The 13,473-nt window shown below is 44.6% G+C and overlaps 1 protein-coding gene across 2 annotated transcripts in view; it reads left to right on the top strand.

Moving 5' to 3' along the window:
* DOCK11 (dedicator of cytokinesis 11) overlaps positions 1-13,473 on the top strand; it is a 193,548-nt gene that overhangs the window by 89,242 nt on the left and 90,833 nt on the right. For both annotated transcript variants that reach the window (XM_059385729.1, XM_059385730.1), the window contains exons 17-23: positions 257-441; positions 534-599; positions 2,562-2,654; positions 4,675-4,798; positions 8,172-8,293; positions 8,927-9,013; positions 10,834-10,923. In XM_059385729.1, coding sequence (XP_059241712.1) covers positions 257-441; positions 534-599; positions 2,562-2,654; positions 4,675-4,798; positions 8,172-8,293; positions 8,927-9,013; positions 10,834-10,923 — 767 coding nt within the window. The remainder of the gene's footprint in view (positions 1-256; positions 442-533; positions 600-2,561; positions 2,655-4,674; positions 4,799-8,171; positions 8,294-8,926; positions 9,014-10,833; positions 10,924-13,473) is intronic.

Raw genomic sequence — 13,473 nt, 5'->3', positions numbered from 1 at the left:
GCAAATCACTCTACATTGAGAACGAACCAGCAATCGTGTCTGGTTGGGATGGTCCCACTCAAATCAGTACCAGGCTACGCCATCTTGTCCTTCTGGATGCTTAAAGTGGTTGTATGACTTTTTGTCAATCACTAAGAATTCTGTTTGTGAAATCACTCTTTGAGAACGCAGTCTGCGTATATTTTTATAAAGGCAGGAATGTGTTCGTGATTGCTAAATTGTATTATCTTTGCCTGTTTTCTTTCTTCTGGCATAGATTGTATTACTTCTTCATATGTGCCCCTGAAGCCTTTCGAAAAGAATTGTCAAAATATTACTGTGGAGGTCGAAGAGTTTGTTCCAGAAATGACAAAATACTGTTATCCATTTACTGTTTACAAAAACCATCTGTATGTATATCCCTTGCAATTAAAATACGATAGCCAGAAAACATTTGCCAAGGTAAGCAGTATGAACTGTACATTTTGGGGTATAAAATGCAATTCATAATTTTCTGGTTTTAGGACTCATTTTGAGTGATTAATCATTTTTAGGCAAGGAACATTGCGGTGTGTGTGGAATTCCGGGATTCAGATGAAAGCGACGCTGGCGCTCTAAAGGTTTGTTTATAATCTCGAAAAGCATATGCTTTTAGTGTAAAGTGCCTGGGTGACTCAGTGGGTTGGGTGTCTGCCTTCGGCTCAGGTCATGATCCCAGAGTCCTAGGATCAAGCCCCTCATCGGGCTGCCTGCTCAGTGGGGAGTGGCTTCTCCCTCTCCCTCTGACCCATCCCCTGATTGTGCGCACACACATGCCCTCTCTCAAATAAATAAATAAAATCTTAAAAAAAGAAGACGATAAAAAAAAAAAAAAGACGATAATGATTTTGGTACTTGGTGGTTTTATAAGCTAAGTTTAATTTCTTTAAGCGCCACAAAGAAAATGTACTCAAGAGATGATGGTGCTATTGCCTTTTCTACTCTGACACATTAACTGTAAGGATAAAATATTTAAAAAATATCCAAACAAGGTAGGAGCTTGTGTAGCTTTAAAAATGGGTAAGCTTCATAGACCAGCATTTTGCTTTTGCACCTCTTTGATTTTGCACCGCTCTGATGTGCCATCACAAGGTCATTTTCTCCTGTGACCTGATAGTTTCTAATGGTATCATCAAGGGACTGTAAACTCTTTTCTCCTTGAAACCCGAACAGGCTTCGAGCTATCAGAAGCACAGCATGATTGCTTTGATCTGAGACAGGACTTCTCCGCTGGTGCCTCCAAACTTGGATTCCTGGTGGAGGCCAAGTAGAATCTTAGTGTTCTCTGATGGAACAATCCTTAAATACCTCTCACGTCACCGGGCCTCTGTCTTTTCGCTCTTGAGCATATTAATCAGAGGCCTGAAAGAAAAGTTCCAAGAACATTTAGCTGTCACGATTGGTTTGGCTGGGCCCCTACTTCTCTAGCTTGAGCCTAAATCAGACAGATGACGGCTAGTCCTCCACTCAGACCTCCTGGGGGAAAAGCCTGAAAACCCTTAACTAAGCCATTGACTGGATGTTTAATAACCCCCAGCTTTGAAAAGAGGTGTTTCATTGTTTTTGTTTTTTTGTGTTTTGGGAGGGTTTTTTGTTTGTTTGTTTTTTGTTTTATTTTGTTTGTTTCCACCGAGAAACCTTAGTTAAGAATTAGCTGGCTCAAATTAGGTGCATTTTCTCTGATTCCCTCCTCACTGGACATGAGAATGACTCTTCCTTTTCCCCCCATGCAATGTCCTTTCGTACCCTTAAAGAGTCTTAGCTTACCCCTCCACAGTTCCCGCAAATTGCCTCCAGAACTGTATTTCAGGAGAATTGGCAATGCATTCACAGGGAGTTCTGAATTTCATTTCTTAGCTGGCCTAGAGGCTGGCTCTGAAGTGACAGGGCGAGGCAGTTAGTACTCCATATTTATCCTTGAGCTTATCGGGCCCGTAGAAGTGCAAAACTCACACCAGAAACGCAAATGGATCTTTCTGTGGAACCATAGAAAGCCTTGCATTTATTTTATGGGTCTCACAGAAAGCCAGTGACTTTTAAAACGTGGCTCGTAAAGTGAGCCAACAGTAAGCTTGTCTGTACCTGGGTGGACATGCAGTTTTTCATGCCTTTAGTCTAGGAATGCGTGTGTGGTTTAGCTCCTTACCTTGCCCGCCGCTCAGAGCGTCCAGCAAATGCTGCTAACTGCCTGGTGGGGAGCTTCTCCTAGGAAAAAAGGCAAATGGCATGAGACAAGTCAGCTTTCCAGATCTGGTTTCAGAGTGTTCCCCTCCCAAATGAGTAGCCACGTTTGACTTCTTGCTGTCAGCTAATGGGGAAGTGCGTTTTCTTGAGGACCAGAAATTCGGAAGCATTCATGCGGCCAAGTTCAAGGGTGTCTGGGGTGGTAGCTGGAGTGACTGTAAATGATTCGGAATTTACAAGCTCATGGTGGGCTTGGCCATGGCCGTGGGTTCACGGATACCTCTAACTGTGTGTAGTTCCGTTGTGTTATATGTAAAGGCCTTCGCTGAGATGGGTGACTCCATTTCCTTCTTTTGCAGTGTATTTATGGAAAACCCGCAGGGTCTGTTTTTACCACAAATGCTTATGCTGTTGTCTCGCATCACAACCAGAATCCAGAGTTCTATGATGAGGTAAGAACGCATTTTTCTGATGTTCATAAAACACAGTGGTGGCTCTTCTTTTTCTCTTCATCTCCATCATTTTCTCTGCCCTTGAGGTCCCTGAATGTTTTGTCCTTTGAAGATAGACACACCAAGGCGAAGGGCTTGGCGCCCTTCGATGAAGGGGGAATTCGCCCACCAATGGAAGGGGCTCTGGTGAGACCTAAACATGTGGGGAAGAAACAGGAGACCGGAGCTAGGGTTCTAGCCTCACTTTGACAGCTGGCTCCGTGACCTTGAGCAAGTCAGTTTCTCCTTTTCCTAGTCTCCCATTTCCTCAGCTTTCGAAGAAGAAATTCAGACGAGACATCCTGAACGCCCTTCTGCATCTTTCTTCCTGTGGTTTTGCATGGGGCTGGGGGCACAGCTGCTGTGGAAGTGAAATGCTTTGAGAGACACAGCAGCATGGGAGGGCCGCCAGGACCCCGTCGACCGCTCTAGTGCCTCGGTACAGTGTAGACAAAAAGGAGTGGGATGACCTGTCCAGCTCCATGCCCCCGTCCACCCCAGTTGACCTCTCTGCCTCTGCCTCTTCTTCGCTTTCCTTCTCCATCTCTTGTCTCTTTGTACTTGCCATTGTCTCTCTTAGTGTCTCTGGCACAGCCTCTTCCAGTCGGTGTGTCCCTGACTTGTCCAAATCTGCAGACCGCTTTTGATTCCCACGTGTCTCTGTGAACCTGGCTATGCATCCCAGGCTGGAAGCTTGGCTCTTTCTGCTTCTCAGAGCTCTTTGTCTGAAACCATCCCCACTGCTGTCACGGTTTTTCCCCAGATCCACCTGCTCTCATGGTCCGGGGTTGGGGGGTTGTATCCCAGCTTTAGGCCACCTCCCTTTCTCCATCCAGCGCTCTTGGTGTGGTGGGGGCAGGGAGGAGCAGAGCAGTGCCTTGCAGCTTTGTCCCCCGGGGAGGGTGGATGCCCACATTTCTATGCAGCAGAGCGTTAGGCACCCAGATGGTCTGGCCGCCGTGAATAGGCGTGTTCATGGTGAAATATACCTACAACTGAAATTAGTCTTACACCAAAACCCTGCCTTGTGTGAATGATGATGAGGCCAGATGTCCAGCACCAAGCTGTTTTAATATACAAAACAACTGTTTTAATATATCCCCCTCCCTCATGGACACCCGTTACTCCAGAAGACTTGATCATGTAGCGAGTAATCCACATTATTTTGGGGGGGCCCGAAAGAAACGGGCTTTTCAGACACTCGGTCTCTATTGACCAAGACAGAGCGAGAGATCGCAAGAGGTTGCTTGTGTCTCAGGCAGGTGTACGAACATGCATCTGATCTATTAAATTTGCGATGTTTTTTGTATACTTCTGGGGGGCTGTAAAGACATTTGTGGGGTCCTGATTGGAAAATCACTTGAGATGCTTGTATTAAAGTATCAGTTTCTAGGATTGAAGTCATGTACCAAGGGTGGTGACTTCTATTTTTTTATTCAAGAGTTATCTTGCGTTTTTCTTCAAAGGCTACATATGTGAACTGTAACTGGTGGATACCGTAATACCATAGTGAGTTTTTGCATGTATATTTGCAAAGCTTAATTCTTTTTTTCCCCATGCAAAGGAAGGCAACAATTTAGAGAAAAGGAGACTTTCAAATTCAGTACACATTTTAGATTGATTGTGTTCACTAACTCAGATTGAGTTCACATACTCTCCCTAGGCTGTGAGGCTGTGGTTTCGATCCAGTGTTTTAGAAAATCTGCTGCAAAGCTGCATCTAGGAGAATCCTTTGGACTCGCCAGCACAAGCCATAAATCAGCCCTCACTACCCAGGAGGCTATTGTTGTCAAATTGAAACTGACTGGAAAAGTCTTTAGAGTACATTTAAAAGATAACTATTATTTGATGACTTGGCTTGCTGTTTAGAAAAAAAACATGTCATCGGAAAAATATGATGAAATTGAACTAAAGGTCTGACTGTCCAGCTTGACAACGAAAACAAAACAAAATGTGATGTGTGATTTTGCTGTCATTTCAGATTAAAATTGAGCTTCCCATTCACCTGCATCAAAAACATCATTTGCTTTTTACTTTTTACCACGTGAGTTGTGAAATTAACACAAAGGGAACAACCAAAAAGCAGGACACAGTGGAAACTCCGGGTATGTGTACTCTTTCACTGTCTCTTTCTACAGCTATTTGAGGTGGAATTGTCTAGAATGTAACTTCTTTTCCTCAAGCTACAAACCACTTCTTCCCCTCACCAAAAAGTACGTTTCCAAGTTAAAAAGTTCATCGGTGAAAGATGAATTATAGGTTCATTTGAACATCATTTCTTTTAAGTAGAATGGCTCAGCAGCCAGAACTTTACAGTTTGGCTCGCTAAGGGATTGGGAAGTAAGCCCAGAGCCCAGGGATATATTGAGCCAGAGGGAGATTGGGGACCCACCTGGTTCTAGTGAGAGCAGAACAGATTTAATGAATTTGAGTCAATTTGAGCTGGTAGTGAAGGGTCAGTCCTGGTCCCATCCAGCAAAGCTTTAGATAAATCAGTGGGAAGCATCCTTAGGCGAACACAGAGGCCCTACAAACATGGAGTATGCCACTGCCACTAGATAAATGTCAGCAGCGCCTGGGATTCAGAGCTAAGCTAGCCTGGAAATTCATTCACTCATTCATTCATTCATTCACCAAATATGTCTGTGTATTTATTATGTGCAAGGCATTACAGTAGGTACTAAGGAGAATATAATGGAGATTCAAACACAGATCTTGTCTTCAGTGAGCCTGTGGTCTAGCAGGGGAAATGAGATCTATATAGACAATGATAGGACAAGACAGGAAGTAATAGCTACCGAAAAAGCGGTGCTGTGTAATTTCAGGGAAGAGTGAGTTACTACTTCGACTGGTTGGAGGGACTAGTGGCTGGGAGTCTGGGAAGGCTTCCAGGAGGAGGTGATATTTGGGTGAAGCCTTAAAGGGGCAGGGTAGAGTTTGAGAATGCAGTGATGGCAGGAAGGTAGATTCCAGAACGACAGAAGAGCTTGTCCAGAGGCCGAGTATTGAGGGATATGGACAGGGAGTCATGCGTAAGTTCAGTAGGACCAGAGCATGGGGTATTGGGAGAGGAATCAATAGGATGTCAGGTTGAAGAGAAGGCACCAGATCATGGAAAGCCTTGAATGCCAGGCTGTGGATTTGACTGTATTCTGTCACCAGCATGGAAATATCGGAGGGCTGTAAATGCTGGTAAGAACTCTTCTACAGGAAGTCCCATTGGGCAGCGATGTGATGGCGGAGGGAGTTAGAGCAAGAAAGAAGGAAGAGGCATCAGTTAGGGGCTACTTCAGAGGTCCAGGAGGAAAGGGGGCCGCCCTACGGCAACAGCTGGGCAATGGAGAGAAAGGAATTGCAGAAGAAGAATATATATTGGTTCTGGAAAATGGTTAGCAACTAGAGAGAGATTATTCGGAGTTAGCGCTGAAGCGTCAACACTGGAAGGAAGGAATTTGCAAGTAGCAGAATCACGGGGTGGCGGGGAATCCTAGGTTTGGGACTGCCATTGAGTTCGGGGTGCTGGTGAGATCTCAGAGTGATGCCTGCCGTGCAGCCAGACTGACGTATTAGGAAGTTGGCCTTAAGGCTCACGTGGTCCTGTTCTCTGTCTCCACGGGAACTGCAGTTTGATCAGGGCAAGGGACCTCGGGGGTTGAGAAGAAATCGGGCAGAACAATAGGAACCCAAGATAGTGCACGTCCTAAAAGACAAATTACTCTTTCCTTATTTAAGTCCTAGACTGAAGTGGGCCAAGGGCTCGGTAGCGCATGGGATGGTTATTCTGTGGGCCCCTTATCATGTAGAACTGTCCACCCATAAGTGGCTTCACATCCCTGAGCCAGAAGGCATGTGCTCGACACCGTACCTTTCCAGCTTCCAAGGGCTCTGAGTTTTGACTGAGAGACACCCTTGGCTGTGCTTTGATAAATTCACAGCGCAAGAATGTTGCTGAAGCAATTCCACGGAGACCAAAAGTAGACTGGCAGTTGCCAGGGACTGGGGGAAAGGGGAAGTAGGGAGTGACTTCTGAGGGGTGTGGAGGTACTTTTGTGGCTGTGATGGAAGAGTTCTGGAATTAGGTAGTAGTCGTGGATGCCCGGCTTTGTGAATATGCTACAGACCGTTGATGAGTACGCTTGAAATAGACAAGTTGTATGGTATCTGAATTCTAGCTCAATAAAAATGTCTATGGGGGAAATTTTCACCCAAGAACAAGAAAGAGATTTTTCCTCTTTTTCTGGACTGGAAACCTTTGGTCACGTGTCTGATTTTTTCAGTTAACTACCCTGACAGAACAGCTCCAAATGTGCTCATATTAACTTTTGTCTGCTCCTTTTAAGAGAAGAGCTCTGGGTAAACTATTTCTGAAGTTATGCTAGTAAAGATGGCCTTCAGGCGCCTTTTGGAGTCTGAGAAAACCATTCAGTCTCCTTAGAGAAAGCAACATATTTGTCTTCTTTGAAGAATTAAAGCATTTGCCAAATGAAAACATTCTAACCAGATTTGTGTTGACTTCTGTGTTCACAGTATAAACACACACACTCACGCAAAGAATTTTAGTATATGTGCTGCCGAAGCGAGCACTACGCAAAGAATTTTAAAAGAATCAGAAGGCAGCGGCTTTCAAAAAGGGCCCTCCAGCCAACACCCTCACTCATGTGCCAAAACTTGGTCCCAAGCAAGCTTTTTTACAGCTGAGTTATAAACCCTTGAAGCCCAGAGTAGTAGGCTCTATAATGGAAATAATGACCCTGCTCCAGCTGAGGAATACAGATGGCTCAGGCTTTTTTAGCTGGAACGTGATGAGTTTTCTAATAGAAATCCAAGAAGCTCTTTTTAGGAAATACAGAGAAAATGCAGGGAAATCGCTCCGTGGATTCAAGTCTTAATGCTGTGCCCCATCTGAATTCTGCTACTACCCCTCTGCCTTCTGTCGTCAGGAAAACCTGACCTTGACTTGTGACCTTAATTTTCCATAATCCCTCACCGTTGGGTTGCTGAAAGAAAATGCGCAACACACTGATTGCTGGCTGAGATTGTCCCAGACCCGGGACTCTGTGCTCTCACTAAGGATGGATGTGAGAGCTCCAACTCTTTTCAAAAATAACTCTACCATGAGTTACTCCCCAAAGGGTAAAGATAGTGGTACCGATGCACTTGAAAAATTTTTCAGGTGTTCTCCTATATTCTCTCTCTGGGGTCTCTCAGTAACTAGGAAGTGGGAAGACTACGTTCTTTCCCAATTTATAGTCCAGGAAGTTGAGTAGAGAACATGTTAGTGGACAGGGTGGGATTAGGAAGCCAATTGCATTGTTCCCTCCCCAGGGTTCAGATGCCCATCGCATGGACTCCCATATACAGACCCCCCGAAACATCGTCACCCTGCCCTGTACTCCAGCAGTCAGAGATTTATGTAGCTAATTGCATTTGCAATTTCGTCTCTCATCTCTCATCTCATCTTGATTATTGTCTTGGCAGTTGGCTTTGCCTGGGTACCTTTGCTGAAGGATGGGAGAATCATTACATTTGAGCAGCAGCTGCCAGTGTCCGCCAATCTTCCTCCAGGCTACTTGCATCTGAATGATGCAGAATCAAGAAGGGTAGGAAAATCACTGCCTTTGCTGAAGGCATTGCCATGAAATATTTAAAAAGTAGACTTCCGTATTCTAGCGGATAGCTTCACAGAGTCCGGTCTGCGGGCTGGTCCATAGGAAAGGTAAGTATGGAAAAGGAGTGTTTGAAAACTTTGAGAGCAGTGTGACCAAGGTACCTCCTATCTGTTGATTCTTTTTTTTTTTTTTTTTAAGATTTTGTTTTTAAGGAATCCCTCCACCCAACATGGGGCTCGAACTCATGACCCCGAGACCCAGAGTCCACATGCTCTTCTGACGGAGCCAACCAGGCACCGCTAGTGTCTGTTGGTTCTGAGGACAGTTTTAAGAGCTGGGGCTTGGATTTTGGACATCATCTTTAAAAATGCATTTATTTAGTAATTCATTTTTATTGTGATTTTTAAAAGTATGAGCCTGCAATGGATTAGAAATTCAAAATGATTTCAGATCCGTTTACTCTCAAGGCAGGTTATCATCTCCAGTAATTCCCTATGTGTGAAACAAATGCATTTGTTTCTGGGGTTCAAAAAAAAGGGAAAAAGTTGAAATGCATGAAGGTGTCATGTGTCACTCATCTATCCATAGGTATGTTATGGAAACTTATATATTTTCTGTTCACAGCAATCTAATGTGGATATTAAGTGGGTAGATGGTGCGAAGCCTTTGTTGAAGATTAAAAGCCACTTAGAGTCTACGATTTATACTCAGGTAAGTTTCGTCGTGTTAACTTTGTCAATTTTGATACTTGATTTTTTTTTTTTTTTTTAGTTTGTTTTGAGGAATCTCTACACCCAGCGTGGGGCTCGAACTCACGACCACAAGGTTGAGTGTCACATGCTCTTCCGACTGTGCCAGGCGGGCGCCCCTGAATCTGTTTCTTGTTTTAGAATAGACTGTATTTGATTCCTGCGACCTTAGAGAAATTGTGGCCTCAATGACTTTCTCATTAGTAATAACATCATTCTTAATAGTTGTAACTCAAATTTTATAATCCCTTTCAAATCCCCAAATCTGTTTATTCCCTTTAAATGGATTCAAGTCTCACAAAAGTCTGAAAGGATTGTGGAGGCCCTTATCACCTCTTTAAAAATTTTTTTTTAGTTTTTGGGACAGTTTGGGCTTTACAGAAAGACAGGATGGTACAGAGAATGCCCATATACCCTTTACCTCCTTTCCCTGTTAGTTTTTTTAGTATATGTGCTGCCAAAGCAGCACTCCCTGTTACTTTTTTGAAAGATTTTATTTATATATTTGAAATAGAGAGATAGCACAAACAGGGAGAGGGGCAGAGGGAGAAGGGAACAGGGAGCCCAATGCAGGACTCAATCCCAGGACCCTGGGATCATGACCTGAGCCGAAGGCACACGCTCAACCGGCTGAGCCACCCACACATTCCACCTAGTTAACCTCTTACATTCATTAGTATGGCATGCTTGTTACAGTTAATGAACCAGTAGTGATACCTAACTAATGACTAAGGTTCGTATTTACTCAGATCGTCTTAGTTTTTACCTATTAATGACTTTTTGTGTTCCACAGTTCTGTCCAGGATAGTGTATGACATCTAGTTGTCCCATCTTCTGAGGCTCCCCTTGGCTGTGACAAGTTCTCAGACATTCATTGTTTCTGATGACCTTGCCCGTGTTCATGAGTAGTGACCGTTGGTAGGCTGCCCTTGTGTTAGAGTTTGTCTGATGTTTTTCTCACTGTTAGACTGGAGTCGAACCCAGAAATTTGCAGTCAGTGGGTCATGGATGACTAGTACAGTTTGCTCTTAGCCTTACCAGGCATGCAGTTAGAATCAGATATCTATTAGAAGGCTCAGGCACCGTTCAAAATATCACCGATGGACAAGATGCAGTCAACGTTCCTTGGTGTCGCCTTTATGAGGTCCATCTTGACACGCCCCCCCGCCCCCGCTCTGCCCAGTTCACTATTTCATGGATGGAGAAACCAAACCTCAGGTTAGATGACTGACCCAAGGTCACACAGATGCTAATTGGAGGAAGCAGGTCAAAATCTACATCTTACTCTCCCAGTTCCAGATACAGTACATGCTGTCCACAGAGCCCGCATGTAACACCTAGATCCCATATAGGACAGCCAGACACTCGCCGGCCAAGTGCCGTGATAGATTGAGCATCGAGTGCCTGGACCTGTCTGGTAGCTCCCTGTGGCTCCAGACCCCTTTTCCTACTCATTTCATTAAAAATGTAGAAGCAGGCCAACTTCAGAGGCTGCACCCATCAAAAACAGAATTAAACGGAGGTTTGACTAGTTGCACAAAAATTGTGGCTTACCCGGGATGCTTAGGGACATGCTCGCTTTGCCTGGCTTTGCTGCTTTGTGCAATGGTCCAGGGGACTAAAGGTCATGGACACAGACGTTGGTAGATGCAGCTGCCCAGTCTGGGCGAGCGAAGACCCGGATGGGTAGGTTTGCAAGATGTGGGCGGAGTGGGCGCTGGAGAGCCCATGTCCGAGGGTAAGGAATCACATTTCACGTGGCTGTGTCCATCTGTTTTTCAGGATCTCCATGTGCACAAATTCTTCCATCATTGCCAGCTGATTCAGTCAGGCTCGAAAGAGGTTCCAGGGGAGCTCATTAAATATTTAAAGGTAAATGAACGGCTTTCTGTGAAAAGGTTTGGTTTTAGTGTCTTCCTTGTTGCCACCTTTTGATGGGGGCAGAGGGAGTCAAACTAACCCCTTACCATACTTCGGGCCGTGTACCCTCAAGAGAATACTTTCCGTGTGCTTTTCTTTCAAGTGCCTACTTACAAGCAGACCTCAGAGTTGCAACCTTAGCAAGGGATTTTGTAACCAGAATCTGTCGACATATTTATGAAAATCTCATGAGGATGTTTATTTCAGTTCCATAAGTGGATTTTTTCAGGTCTTTTCTCTTCCTGCTGACTGCCCAGGAAGGGTGCTGTGGGGAAAAGGGTCAGGACTGAAATGGAGTCCCCTTTGCTTGGAATAAAATGACAATTCCTGGGTCTGTGGGTGAAAGAATATTAAAAGGGCCAAGTAAAGACAGAGAACCCTCATTTCTGCATGTTGTGTGGGAGTGAGCCTTAAGGAACACCACATTTTATCCAGTGTATCGAGAACCCAAGGCTCCCGTTCATTCCCTAACGTAGTAGGACCGAATTGCACATCACGGGACCTAGCTGACAGCCACTCTCCTTTTGGTTGACCTACCTTTGGTAGGTCAAAATTCTTTGAGGAATTTATTTAAAATAATAATTTATTTAAATTATGAAAAATTAAATTAAAATGAAATAAAATAATTTATTTAAAATAAAAATTTTTAAATGAAATCTCTACAGGATTTCCCTTTGGACATAGGTTACTACTTAATGCTGTTCTCAGGAAACAAAAACGTGCATTTCTTTCAGAGGTAGTGCGAGATGAGATAGCATGGGTGGATGGTGGAATCATTTGCCAAGTTTGTGTCCTAGACCTGTCCCTCATTAGCTCGGGGACTGGGCTTGGCCAAGTGACCGAGCTATTCCAAGCCTTCGTTTCTTCATCTGTCACATAGGGAGAACCAGTAACGCCAACCTGTATGGTGGTTTTGAGGCTTACGTGAGCTAGGGCATCTGCTACGTAGTGCAGTAATCCCGGAGTCTACACTGATCTCTTGAACGCTTTCGATGGGCCAAGCATCATTCTAAGTGTTTGGAATGTAACTGAAGAAAACAAACACTCTCCCCGTCGTCAGGGGGCTTACTTTCTGGTGGAGGGGGATGGACAATAAACAAATGAATACATGAATATATACATTCATTCAGGTGGTAATAAGGGCCACAAAGGAAACTCAAACATATCAAAGAGAAAGGAAGAGTGAGAAGGGGTCTCTCTTCTCGGTCAAGTGTCAGAGAAGGTCTCTGGTAAAGTGACATTTGCCAGAGACCTAAGGGAAACGAGGGCGCCAGCTAGGTGACTTGGGGGGTGCTGGGAACAGCAAGTGCAAAGCTCCCCCCCGCCCCCCAGGAGCTAGCTTGGCGTGTTCAAGGGATGGTGGGAATCCCAGAACGTAGGGCTGGCACACGGAGGGAGAGACCCTCATACTGGAAAGGTAGCTGAGGAGCTAGCCAGGTCACGCCTTGTAAGCCACGATGAGATGGGAAGCCCTGCGGGGCGATGAACAAAGGAGCCCCATGATGGGATTTGGGTTTTTAAAGTCTTATCCTGCCTACCAGATCGAGCATGAACTGTTGGAAGGGTAGAAGCAGGGGGATAGTTGATAAATGATGGCTATTATTCTTAATCATCATTAAGAAGTCTGATCATCCTCTACCTTCCAAATCCTTTCCTTGGGTAATGTCTAGAATGCCTTCTTTATGTATGTATGCTTAGCCTACTAAGTTCTTTGGCTTTTCTTCCAGTGGGGAACCTTTGTAAAGTTTTAACGGAATGCAATAGAGCAGAGCATCATTTTCAAATGTACTGGTAGTCTTGAAATGGAGAAAAAAATGTACTCATATTTGTGTGGAAATTAGGGTGTGGAAATTTCTGATATTTATGTGACTTTTGCTCGCCCTCTAGTGGCAGTCAGTGAAATGCCGCATGATTACAGAAAGTGCCCAGTTCCTGTAAGGGACCGTTAGTCCTGAGTGAGAGTCTTGAGATTTTTTTTTTTTTTTCTTTTACAAATGAGGAGACTGAAGCCCGAGTAGAGAGGACTTACCTGTGGTCGCTCACCTGGTTAGGAGCAAAGCCGAGCTGAGCCTGTGGCATGTATCTCTTGACTCCTAGTCCCGTAAATGACATTCTTTCGCCAATTCACTGGCCCTGTACTTGTTGAGCTTTTATTGTGTATGTAATAGCTTCTCAGGTGTTGCGAGGCTTGCAGAGAAGAATAACTTCGGTCATTGCTCATGGAGATCTTAAAACCAGTCGGAGAGACAGGACATGTATAAGCAGAATGACGATATAAGTGAGTGGTACCGGAGAGAGTCTGGGGCAATATGTAATAGGCAGCAAATGCGTGATCCAGGTTATAGTGTTAAGGGTCCAGGGAACTGAGGAATCCCTGAGACTAGACACCTCCATTCTTTATTGTAATGCTTCGGTTCCATATTTTATTTGTTGATTCAGTCATTTGCCAAATACTTAACCGAGCACCTCGTGGGGGCCAGCTAGTGCAGTGGGCACTAGGAA

Source organism: Mustela nigripes, chromosome X (genome assembly GCF_022355385.1).
Source record: "Mustela nigripes isolate SB6536 chromosome X, MUSNIG.SB6536, whole genome shotgun sequence".
In the NCBI taxonomy this organism is placed as follows: domain Eukaryota; kingdom Metazoa; phylum Chordata; class Mammalia; order Carnivora; family Mustelidae; genus Mustela; species Mustela nigripes.
This window is presented reverse-complemented; position numbering and strand designations above follow the sequence as displayed.